The following is a 10,003-nucleotide window of genomic DNA, read 5'->3' as shown; positions in this document are numbered from 1 at the left end:
GTACTTCTTGGATTCTTCTTGAATCTCTTTGCTTATCCCTGAGTAGAAAACTGATCATAACACTTGATTTTACATCTCAATTCATTTATTAGAATCTCTATAACTTTAAAATAGATTATGCTTTGAAAACATAAATAAATAGGAACAGTGTCCCTTCTCTTGGAAGCAATCACTAATGGAAAACTAATTTCTCCACAGGGTTTTGGATTACGTAGGGGAAGAGATAGTATAAATTTCTATCTTATCATGAAACTATTATCCAAAGGACAATTAAGACTCTGTGTTGTTCAACCAATACATCTTACATCAGGGCTTCTCATATTTTTTATCCTGAAGTCTATCTCATCTCTAAAACCTGCCCAGCTTCCAGTTTACCAAAGAAAACCTTTTATAGCTGCTTGGAATGCCCCAACAGAATTGTGTTTGAAAAAATATAATTTAACACTGAATTTAAAAGTGTTTCAGATGATTGGAAGCCCTAGGCTCAAAGACAGGGGGCAAGATGTTACTATATTTTACGCCAACAAATTAGGCTATTACCCACGGTACATATCAGAAGGGGTCCCCATCAATGGCGGTCTTCCCCAAAATACAAGCTTACATGCACACCTGGAAAAAGCCGCCCAGGATATTAATTATTACATCCCCACTGAAAATTTCAGTGGACTTGCTGTTATAGACTGGGAATATTGGCGCCCACAGTGGACCCGGAACTGGAACACGAAGAATATTTACAGACAGAAGTCAAGAACACTTATTTCTGATATGAACGAAAACATACCAGCTGCTGATATTGAGCTTTTTGCCAAAGCAACTTTTGAGAAGAGCGCCAAAGCTTTCATGGAGGAAACTATCAAACTGGGAGTTAGGATCCGACCTAAGGGCCTTTGGGGTTATTATTTATATCCGGATTGCCACAATTACAATTTTTTTGCCACAAATTATACTGGGTCATGCCCAGAAGAGGAAGTTTTGAGGAACAATAATCTCTCTTGGCTCTGGGACAGCAGTACTGCTCTGTATCCCGCTGTTGGTGTCCCGAAGTCCCTTGGAGACAGTGAAAATACTTTGCGCTTCACACAGTCTCGGGTGCATGAGTCGATGAGGATCTCCACGCTGACGTCACACGGGCATGCTCTGCCTGTATTCGTCTACACACGACTTGGCTACAAAGAGGAGCCTCTACTTTTTCTTTCTAAGGTAAGACTCTTGACCCATGGTGCCAGATTTCCTCTGTATCTCTACAAGAAACATTGTTTAGTTATTTTGGTCCTTTGAAAAATACCAGTTAGTGGACAGCTAGCATCTTATTCTTTCTAGACTACTGATCAGCTTAGACTTTTCCTTTATGGGAACTAAATTTTGTTAACTTATTAGCATTCCTTTTAAAGGTCAACATAAGGTGGGAAAGAATTAACATATGATTCTAGCAACTACTGCATTCCCTATGACTGACTGTTATGGGAGGTCATTATAGTTTGTGGAGACCAGGCTAAAAAATTAGAGAGGACGTTTCAAAATGGGCTTGTTTGCTCATACATGTGAAAGTAGAATGAAAGATTTTCCTGCTTCTGGTGTCACCATTTTAAATATAAAGAAAGGAGAATTTGTTTTCTTTTAAATATATAGCACCAGCTTTTACTAAGTAAGCTATACCCATGCCTGTAGTGGTTTAAACTGATAGTTAATTTAAGAAAGCTTAAAAGTATGAAACAATCATAAATTTGCTAAAAGTATGTAAGCCTGCAGACTGTGCCATCTTAGCTATAGCTGCCTCTCTGATGGCCGCTGACAGAAAGCTGGCAGAGTACTGCGAGCTTGTAAATCCAATGTTAACTATTAATAGTTTTGCAACCTGGACTAAAACTCTGAGAGAACTGAGTTTGTGCCTGATTACTTTCATTTCTTATATATATATTGCAAAGCAACCTCATGTGTTCCAGGAAAGTAACCTTCAAACTAGACAGCCTCCAGCCTGATAATCTCTCCAGTTGTGATGCTAGTCATTTTAAGCACTAGCTTCCAAGAAAAGGAGCTGACTTGGGTACTAGGGTATTCATATTTCTGCACCAAGGAGACTTGAAACCTGTTTCAGCTATCCCATGCAATAGTATATTTATTTTGCAACAGTATCTTTACCATTTTACGTGCCAGGGTGGGTTTGAGATATTTCTGTTTTAAAATTATAATTTATTCACATTACATTCCTACTGTTATCCCGTCACTCTTCCTGTTCTCACCCTCTTCCGCCCTATTCCCCTCCCCTCGACTTCTGATGGGGGGAGGGCTCCTCCTCCACCATTTGAGCACAGTCTACCAGGTCTCATCAGGGTAGCCTGCATCCCCTTTCTCTGTCTGCCCCCAAGGCTGCCCCGCCAAGGGGGCAGTGATCAAATCACAGGCACCAGAGGTCATGTTAGAGGCACTCACAGTTAGGATTGGGTAGCAAATCTCTTAACCTTCCCAAGACCTCAATGTCTCAGTTCTTAACAACATCAACAAAAAAAGAGTGGGGGTCAGGGAGAACACTGTCTTCCACCCCACTGATCTAGTGGAAGTATGGTAAAAATCAAATGAGAAAAGGTGTGTAAAAATTTGCCACACTTCAGAAATACACGTCAAATAGCTGTCATTTTAAAACAAATATCAAGGTCTTTTTTTTTTATAGTAATCAGAATATACTTTATATATGCATGGAATTGTCAAAAAACAAATTCAATAACAGGACAAATCAAGCAAGAGAGAAGAACCCAGAAATATATCCATCCACGCATAATCAGCTGATTTATAGCAGAGTTGCCATTGCTCTGTGGTCAGAGTGTACATTGCTCTGAACAATACAGATACACCAATGACGCATGGAAAAAGTAGGAAATCCCTTGTGTCCCAAGTTTATCGATAATTTTCTTCTTGGCCTTTTTAATGTTTCATTTTAAATTTTTTCTCGCCTCAAAGTTAGTCAGGTTCTATTTTATAAAGCCCTCACTACCTTTGAATATGTAGGCCTAAAACATACACAAATATCAAGGTCTTAAGCTTAACTATGGCAGTCGTAGTTTGGGGGAATAATACAGAGGCAGTAACATCTCATTTCACTGAGAAGCTGGCTTGCACTACCAACATATAAATTTAACCTAGACATAACATGATATTATGCTCTATAAAAACAATGAAAGGTGTTTCTGTGGCTGAAGATTTAAGTGCTGTTCTGTAAGCAATTAGTTTCTCTGGTGGCATACAAAGTAAGTTTGTTAGTGACTCTGTTTTTTCATTATGTCACCCAGGGGTAGACTACTTTCTTACATAAATTCTGGTAAGCATCAGGGACTAAAAACCAAGTATGGAGGATGATTCCCTTCTTCTTCTTCTTCTTCTTCTTCTTCTTCTTCTTCTTCTTCTTCTTCTTCTTCTTCTTCTTCTTCTTCTCCTTCCTCCCCTCCTCCTTCTTTTTTATTTTTTTACTGTTCATATATACACCATAATTTGATTCTATCCACCTTCAGTTTCACCCCTCAGGTCTCCCTGATCTTCCCCTCAATACATAGTCATCCTGTGTCAAGTTCTCTTTTTCATAGCACACTTAGTCCAGTTAGTGGCCCTGCTTGGATATGGGCATGGGGCCATGCACTGGAGCGTGAGAGACTTACTGACGGCTGCACTCTCAACGGGAAAGGATTGCTTGCCTCTCCAGCAACCACCAGCTGCTGATAGCTCCTCAGTTAGGAATGCAGGCACATGAGTTCCTGGCTTCCAATCAGACCAGAACTTTAAGTAGCTTCACCTTGTTCACGAAACCACAGCTTCTGTGAGCTCATAAGTGCAATAGCCATGGCATGTAGAGGAGGTAGCTTTTCAAAGCATTCCTTCTCACCTGCCAGCTCTTGCATTCTTTCTGTCCTCACTTCTAGATGTTACCTAAACCTTAAAAGGATAGAGAGTGTGGAGATGAGCAAAACATCCCAAAGAGGGTTGAATGCTCATAGACTCTTATCCTCAGCTCATTAAAAATTTATGAAGCTTCTCTGACCAAAGTTAAGAATAGCACATATTTATGGATATAATAAATATAAGTGATTAAAGGCAGCTTGGCATATGACCACTTAGCAAAATTCCAGTGTTAGGTTTCTCTCTAGGGGCTATGACCTCTCCAACCACAGGCCTTTGAGCATGTTTGTTTACATTATTACACATGAATTTCCTCCTGTTGAGTAACTACAAATCCAAGCACAATGTGTTTGATTACCCCTCTGGCAAGTGTGACATTGTGTCAGTGGGCACACCTTGCTAGGGTACTTAGTATTGTAACAGTGTTACCCAGTAACAGGTAAGGCCATTGATGTGTTTTCGTACCCAGTATCCTGCATACCATCTTGGCACTATGAAAGCTAGCTATCATGGATGGAGGAAGCTTTCTAGTAATTCCAGACTGGGTTCTTTTTCTTTGTCCTGCAACCAAAGCATCAACTTCTGAAACACTGATTTGAATCTGAGGATCATGGGCACAGTAGCCACAGGCCAGACTGGGACCCAGAGGCTCAGTTTTGCTTCTTTGCTTCTTACCATCCGTGAGGCTCCAACTTACGTGGTCCCCGTATCCTCCCAGAGGCATCTTCTCAATGGCTTCCTTAGTGACTTTGCTTCTCTGATCTCCAGACCATAGCTGGTCTGTGGTTCAATTATCACCTTAAAGTCTTCCATATGACAGTGAACTAATTTGACAATAATCTTTTAAAATGTTACTGGACCCTTATTTTTGTTTAAGATGTGCTTGAAGACTTTCTATGTCTTTAATATGTCCCAATAAACCCTCTCATAATGACACTAAAGGAAAGACATACTTAAAAGAAACTAATATAACCTTAGAAGGAATGACTTTCACTCTGTAGCTTCTATATTTAGTGAATATAAACAAAGGGCATAAATACAAGATGTAAATGCTATGTCCCATTCCTCCTTTGACAATGCCACCTTAATCCTAAGAAGGCTCTTGGAGACTTTCTTCTGATCACACTGTGGGACTATAGTCTCAAGGTTGTTTCAAAGTCAGTGGCCTGAGTTTTGCTTGCTTACGTCTTTGAGTCAAGAGACGGACATCTTACAATCTGGGCACTGCATGGGTGGGTCCTCTTCTGCTTGTATTTATAAGACCGTTGACAATTTTCAAAATGTTTTCATGTACACCATCTCATTTGAGCCCCCAAAGACCCCTTTCCTGTTCTGTGGGCTGTCTGATATTATGGTCTTGGAAAATAGAAATGGATATGAACCAGGAAGGTAACTTAGTTTAAACTTAACCCCTTCTTCACATTTCAAAAGTCTCCAGAAAAATGTATGTAAAAATCTGTTTAAAGATAGACATTGTAAAATTGTTAGTTAATTGTTAATTAATTGTAAAACTGTTAATTTGAGTCAGACAATGAGTAATTCCCCAGTTTCTGATACTATGATAAGGTGGCCAAAGTCAAGGCAGTTTACTTTTTTTTTTTTTTTTTTTTGCTTGTTATTTTCTCTAACTCACTACTTTCTATCACTTATGGAAATTGGAGTAAAAGATGAGTGTTTAGTATCCTGGATAGAGGGAGAATACACTATAGCTCAGTAGGCTAGCAAGCCAACAGCACATACCCAAATCTTATTTTCTCCTTATATTTCCTAGGTCCACAGTTATGTTTAGGCTCTATGATAATCTTTAAATGAAAAAACACAAAACAAAACAAATTCTTTCTCCTGAAACTTTGATTTTCTTTATCTTAATAATATTTAGAGAAACCCTTGTAGCTTTGTCACTGCTAGATGAGTCGTAGATAAGCCCCAATACTCTGAAATTAAATTAGATAGTTTCAGGCACCAAATACAAAAGGCAGACAAAGTCAAGCCTGGTGACATTAAGCAACGCAGCCTTGCCTGGCTTTGAACTCAGAAGCACAAGACTCCACCTGAGTGACTGTAAAGCTCCGCAGTGGTATTGTGACAGGCTAGAGAAAGAAGCTATTGTCTCAGGGGAAGGAAAGCTCTGGCTTCTGTTTATTCATGTAGCTATCTTGTGAGCAAATGTCTTCACTTAACTTCAAATAAACAACTTCTGGTGACTACATCTATACTAATTATTTAAAAAATAATATTCTGCCTACTAAAATGTAATGTACTTTCTTTAAAAATATTTATATTAGCCAGACATGGTAGCATGGTAGCATTTGCTCTTAATCCCAATACTCTGAGGCAGGAGGATCTTTATGAGTTTAAGTTCAGCCTGATCTATATAGTGATCTACAGAGCAGCCAAGGCTATACAGTGAGACTCTGCATAAGTGCACGCACACACACACACACACACACACACACACACACAGAGTTGTGTATGATCCAAGAATATGCTTCTGAACATCAGTCTATTTGGCATTTTGTCACTCTAAGAAAGCATGGGTTGCCTTCTAGGGAGTGTTTGAGATCAGCCTGTAATCTAAATTCCTTTTAAGTTGATTTATCTTCCAGTGACTAATTACCTTTGTTTTCTTCCATCTAGCATGATCTAATTAGTACCATAGGAGAAAGTGCTGCGTTAGGAGCTGCAGGCATTGTTATTTGGGGAGACATGAATTTAACTTCATCTGCGGTAAGTCAGTACCTCAGGGATGTGTTGTTCTCTTTCTTGTAGAGATTACTGTAATCGAAGCTCTCACTATTCCCATAGTGACCCAGAGTTAGGATAAATGTCAAAACTAGTGCTTAGTACTCAGATTGGGCCAAAACATATCAAGAGACAGTAACCATGACACTAATATTTATTTGCTATTTATTGTGTGCTAAGAGAGTAAGGTTTTCTGTTTTGGATCTGCCCATGTGTTCTTCCTTCCAGCTGCTGACTAGTCTCTTCATTCATAGACAAGGAAACAAGAAGGGAAGCCAAGCAGGGCAGCAGCTAGTCAGGCTATGTGAGTAATCACCACAGATTTTTTTGAGACTATATTCCTTGCATTGAACCACCACATGAAATATGTTGTATGCTATCTGGATAAGTATAAACAAATTCTAACTTTTAAATTTATTACAAGTATTGTTTCCCTATAGAGAAGCCAGCTGGGTTCCCTAGACTCTAGAACAATAGAACTTACAGGTTGAACACACACACACACACACACACACACACACACACACACACAAACACACACTGTGGTTCACTAATGGCTACTGACCAACTTACCAACTGAAGGTTCAGGAACACAGTGTTGTTCAGTTCATGAGGTTGGATGTCTCAGCTGGACTTCAGTATCTTGAAGTAGGCCCTAATGCCGATGAAGGAATGGACATGCTATTAAGGGTGTGGGTAAGCAGGCAAAGGGGGAACTTGCTCTCTTCTTCCATGTCCTTTACGTAGGCTGCCAGCAAAAGATGTAGTCCAGCCCATCTCAAATATTCAGATTAGAAGTGGGTGTCACAGTTCACATGATTTAATTAAGGAAAAAACCCTCCCATGTCTATGCCCAGTCATTTGTGTTTTATTTAATTCCAGATGTAGTCAAGTTGATTCTGAAGAAAAGCTATCACACACATCTATAGGCAGTATACAGAGAGCTCAACTCTGACTGGTGGCTCATGAGGAAGAGCTTCATCAAGAACTAGTATACACAACCGAAGTTGTAGAAGAATTTTAATCCAGCAACATGGCTGCTCTGGGAAGAAATCACATCCAAAGACCTTCTAGGTCTATGTGATCTGGCTGGAATACAGACACGCCCTTAGCACACAGCTTTAATCCCAAAACTTGAAGGTAAGGGTAGTTTATAGAAGGAAGCAGCCATGCTTGAAAATAATGCCTAATTGATGTGCAGACAGTGACATATCCTAGAAAGACTTGACATAATGAGTCAGAGATAGGATATGCTCAACTATCATGAGAACAGGACAGGAGAGAGAGGCTACTTAAGGCAGCACAGGGCTACTTAAGGCTTTTTTTGTTCTGAAAGTTTCTTACCAGGGTAGTTTTACAGAGATAGGAGGCAGAGAGAGCAAGATAGACATAGGTGAAGACAAAACAAGCCAGAGAATGGAAAGGAGGCAGAAGATTAAAACATATTTCCAGAATTAGTTTGAGGCCAGGCAGAGCAATTCAGTCAGAAGCTGAGAGAAGTCACTTTGAGGTAGTCACCTTGGGGAGGTATTTTGGCCAGAACAGCTGAATTGAGTCAGCCAGTGAGAGTTTAGAAAGAGCTAGAAAGGCTTGGGAAAGGCTCTCATCTCATTTTTCCTTTCTCAGGAAATAGAAACAACATTTACCTGAAGTGACCTCTATGAAGAACATGTACTAGAAAACACACACAAATGACCTAGTGTTACTAGCTTTCCTGTGTCTATAATAACAGGTTATGATTAAGTATACCTAACAGAGGCATCCAGAAAGCTATAGGTGGGAGGATCTACAATAAATTAGCTAATGCGACAACTCAGATTCTAACACAAACAGAAAGATGAAGAGTTTACCCACAAGGACAAAACCATCCAGTTTTTGTTCAGTCTAAAGAGCTTCCTCTTGCTCTAAAATTTGTGATCCAGTTTGTTTGTTTGTTTGTTTTAAATCTCTTCAGGAGAACTGTATGAAGGTGAAGCGTTTTGTGAATTCCAATTTGGGGAGCTACATAACCAATGTGAGCAGAGCAGCTGAGGTGTGCAGCCATCATCTTTGCTGGAATAATGGGAGGTGCATACGGAAGACATGGAGAGCATCGCATTATCTCCATTTGAACCCTGAGAGTTACCATATAGAGGCCTCTGGGGATGGAGACTTTGTTGTGAAGGGAAGAGCATCAGAGGCAGACCTGGCTGTGATGGCAGAGAATTTTCTATGTCACTGTTATGAGGGATATGTAGGGGTTGATTGTAGAGAAATGGAAAAGGCCAGCGGGAGCTGTGGGGTTTCCCTTTCCTCTAGCTCAGTAATAACACTGTGTCTGCTAGTTTTAGCAGGTTATCAAAGCGTCCAGTTGTGACATAATTGACTTTAAAGGGAATTGTGTCCTTTTAAATAGAGTGTTAGGGAACAGATGGATTTCACAATTTTTCCCTTATGAGTTCCCCTGAGAGGTATTATAAGTCAACATATGTGTCATAAAATAAATAGGAGCCATTTTTTTTTTTTTTTTTTTTTTTGCTTTACTGGTTAGAAACCAGATCTAGGAGAACAAAGTAATGTACACTGTTTTTCTTACTTGGATATTTCAATTGTATGTAAATCAAATTTTATTCTTTTCATAATTATATATACATGAGTACACAAATGAATATTAAGCTTATGATTTCAAGGACATTTTCTAGGTAGCAATTTACTTAAGCGTAGGTTACTAAGTGGCCACCTGAGTCAATAGATAGGTCGCCTCAGTTGTGACCCGGTCAGCTGGCTCATCAGAGATGGTGCAATGCAGGATTTCTGGGCCAGCCTCGGCTTCACCTTCATCTGCTTCACTGCTGAACTTACGAAGGACAGAATTATCCTTATGTAGCTTCTTCAGAGGCTTCTAGCAACCACCAACCTGTTCCTTCCCAGATCCTACCTGTGTGCACACTGCAAAAAGGTTGTCCAGGATCGACAGTGCTGTAGACCCAAAAGTTGTAGCCATGTTGATTTAAAAAAAATATTAACTGTTGTGTGTTTTCCTCTGCTTCCCATGTAAATGTTGGGTAGTAGATTTGGGTTTAGAATGATTAGAATCATCTGGACCTGATTTGAATTGTGAATTACCTTACTGTCTATGTGGTGGTATAAACCTTAGCGAGTTCTTTATATTCTCCTCTGTCATCTGAAACTTGGCAATAATTTTTTTTTTTTAATCTCAGCAAATCAGTTTGAGGGTAAACATAGTAACTTACTTTGCACTCCTGGGTTCTTAGAACACATAGCTGGTCTAGGATAATCTCTTGATCACCAAAGCAATAGAAAAAGGTAAACGGTGAAGCTGTGTCTTTTTGTAGTCATTTATAATCACTTATGTATTATATAAACACCCAGGGTT

The 10,003-nt window shown here is 39.5% G+C and overlaps 1 protein-coding gene across 1 annotated transcript; it reads left to right on the top strand.

Annotated features, from left to right (window-relative positions):
* The first annotated feature begins 202 nt into the window (after positions 1-202).
* Hyal4 (hyaluronidase 4) lies at positions 203-9,120 on the top strand. The gene is made up of 3 exons (XM_051151566.1): positions 203-1,200; positions 6,523-6,612; positions 8,582-9,120. Exons 1-3 carry the CDS (start codon positions 247-249, stop codon positions 8,981-8,983), a joined length of 1,446 nt encoding a protein of 481 aa, XP_051007523.1. The 5' UTR covers positions 203-246; the 3' UTR covers positions 8,984-9,120.
* Positions 9,121-10,003: the final 883 nt, after the last annotated feature.

Source organism: Acomys russatus, chromosome 10, assembly GCF_903995435.1.
Source record: "Acomys russatus chromosome 10, mAcoRus1.1, whole genome shotgun sequence".
NCBI classification, from domain to species: Eukaryota; Metazoa; Chordata; class Mammalia; order Rodentia; family Muridae; genus Acomys; species Acomys russatus.
Note: the sequence above shows the minus strand (reverse complement) of the source record. Positions and strands in the feature narration are given on the sequence as shown.

What these genes read in the sequence shown, in the direction of transcription:
- Hyal4 (XM_051151566.1), top strand. Translation starts at nt 247, where the DNA reads ATGAAACTATTATCCAAAGGACAATTAAGACTCTGTGTTGTTCAACCA. An exon ending in CTCTACTTTTTCTTTCTAAG is followed by an intron (nt 1,201 to 6,522) that starts GTAAGACTCTTG and finishes TCTTCCATCTAG; the next exon opens with CATGATCTAATTAGTACCAT. An exon ending in TGAATTTAACTTCATCTGCG is followed by an intron (nt 6,613 to 8,581) that starts GTAAGTCAGTAC and finishes AAATCTCTTCAG; the next exon opens with GAGAACTGTATGAAGGTGAA.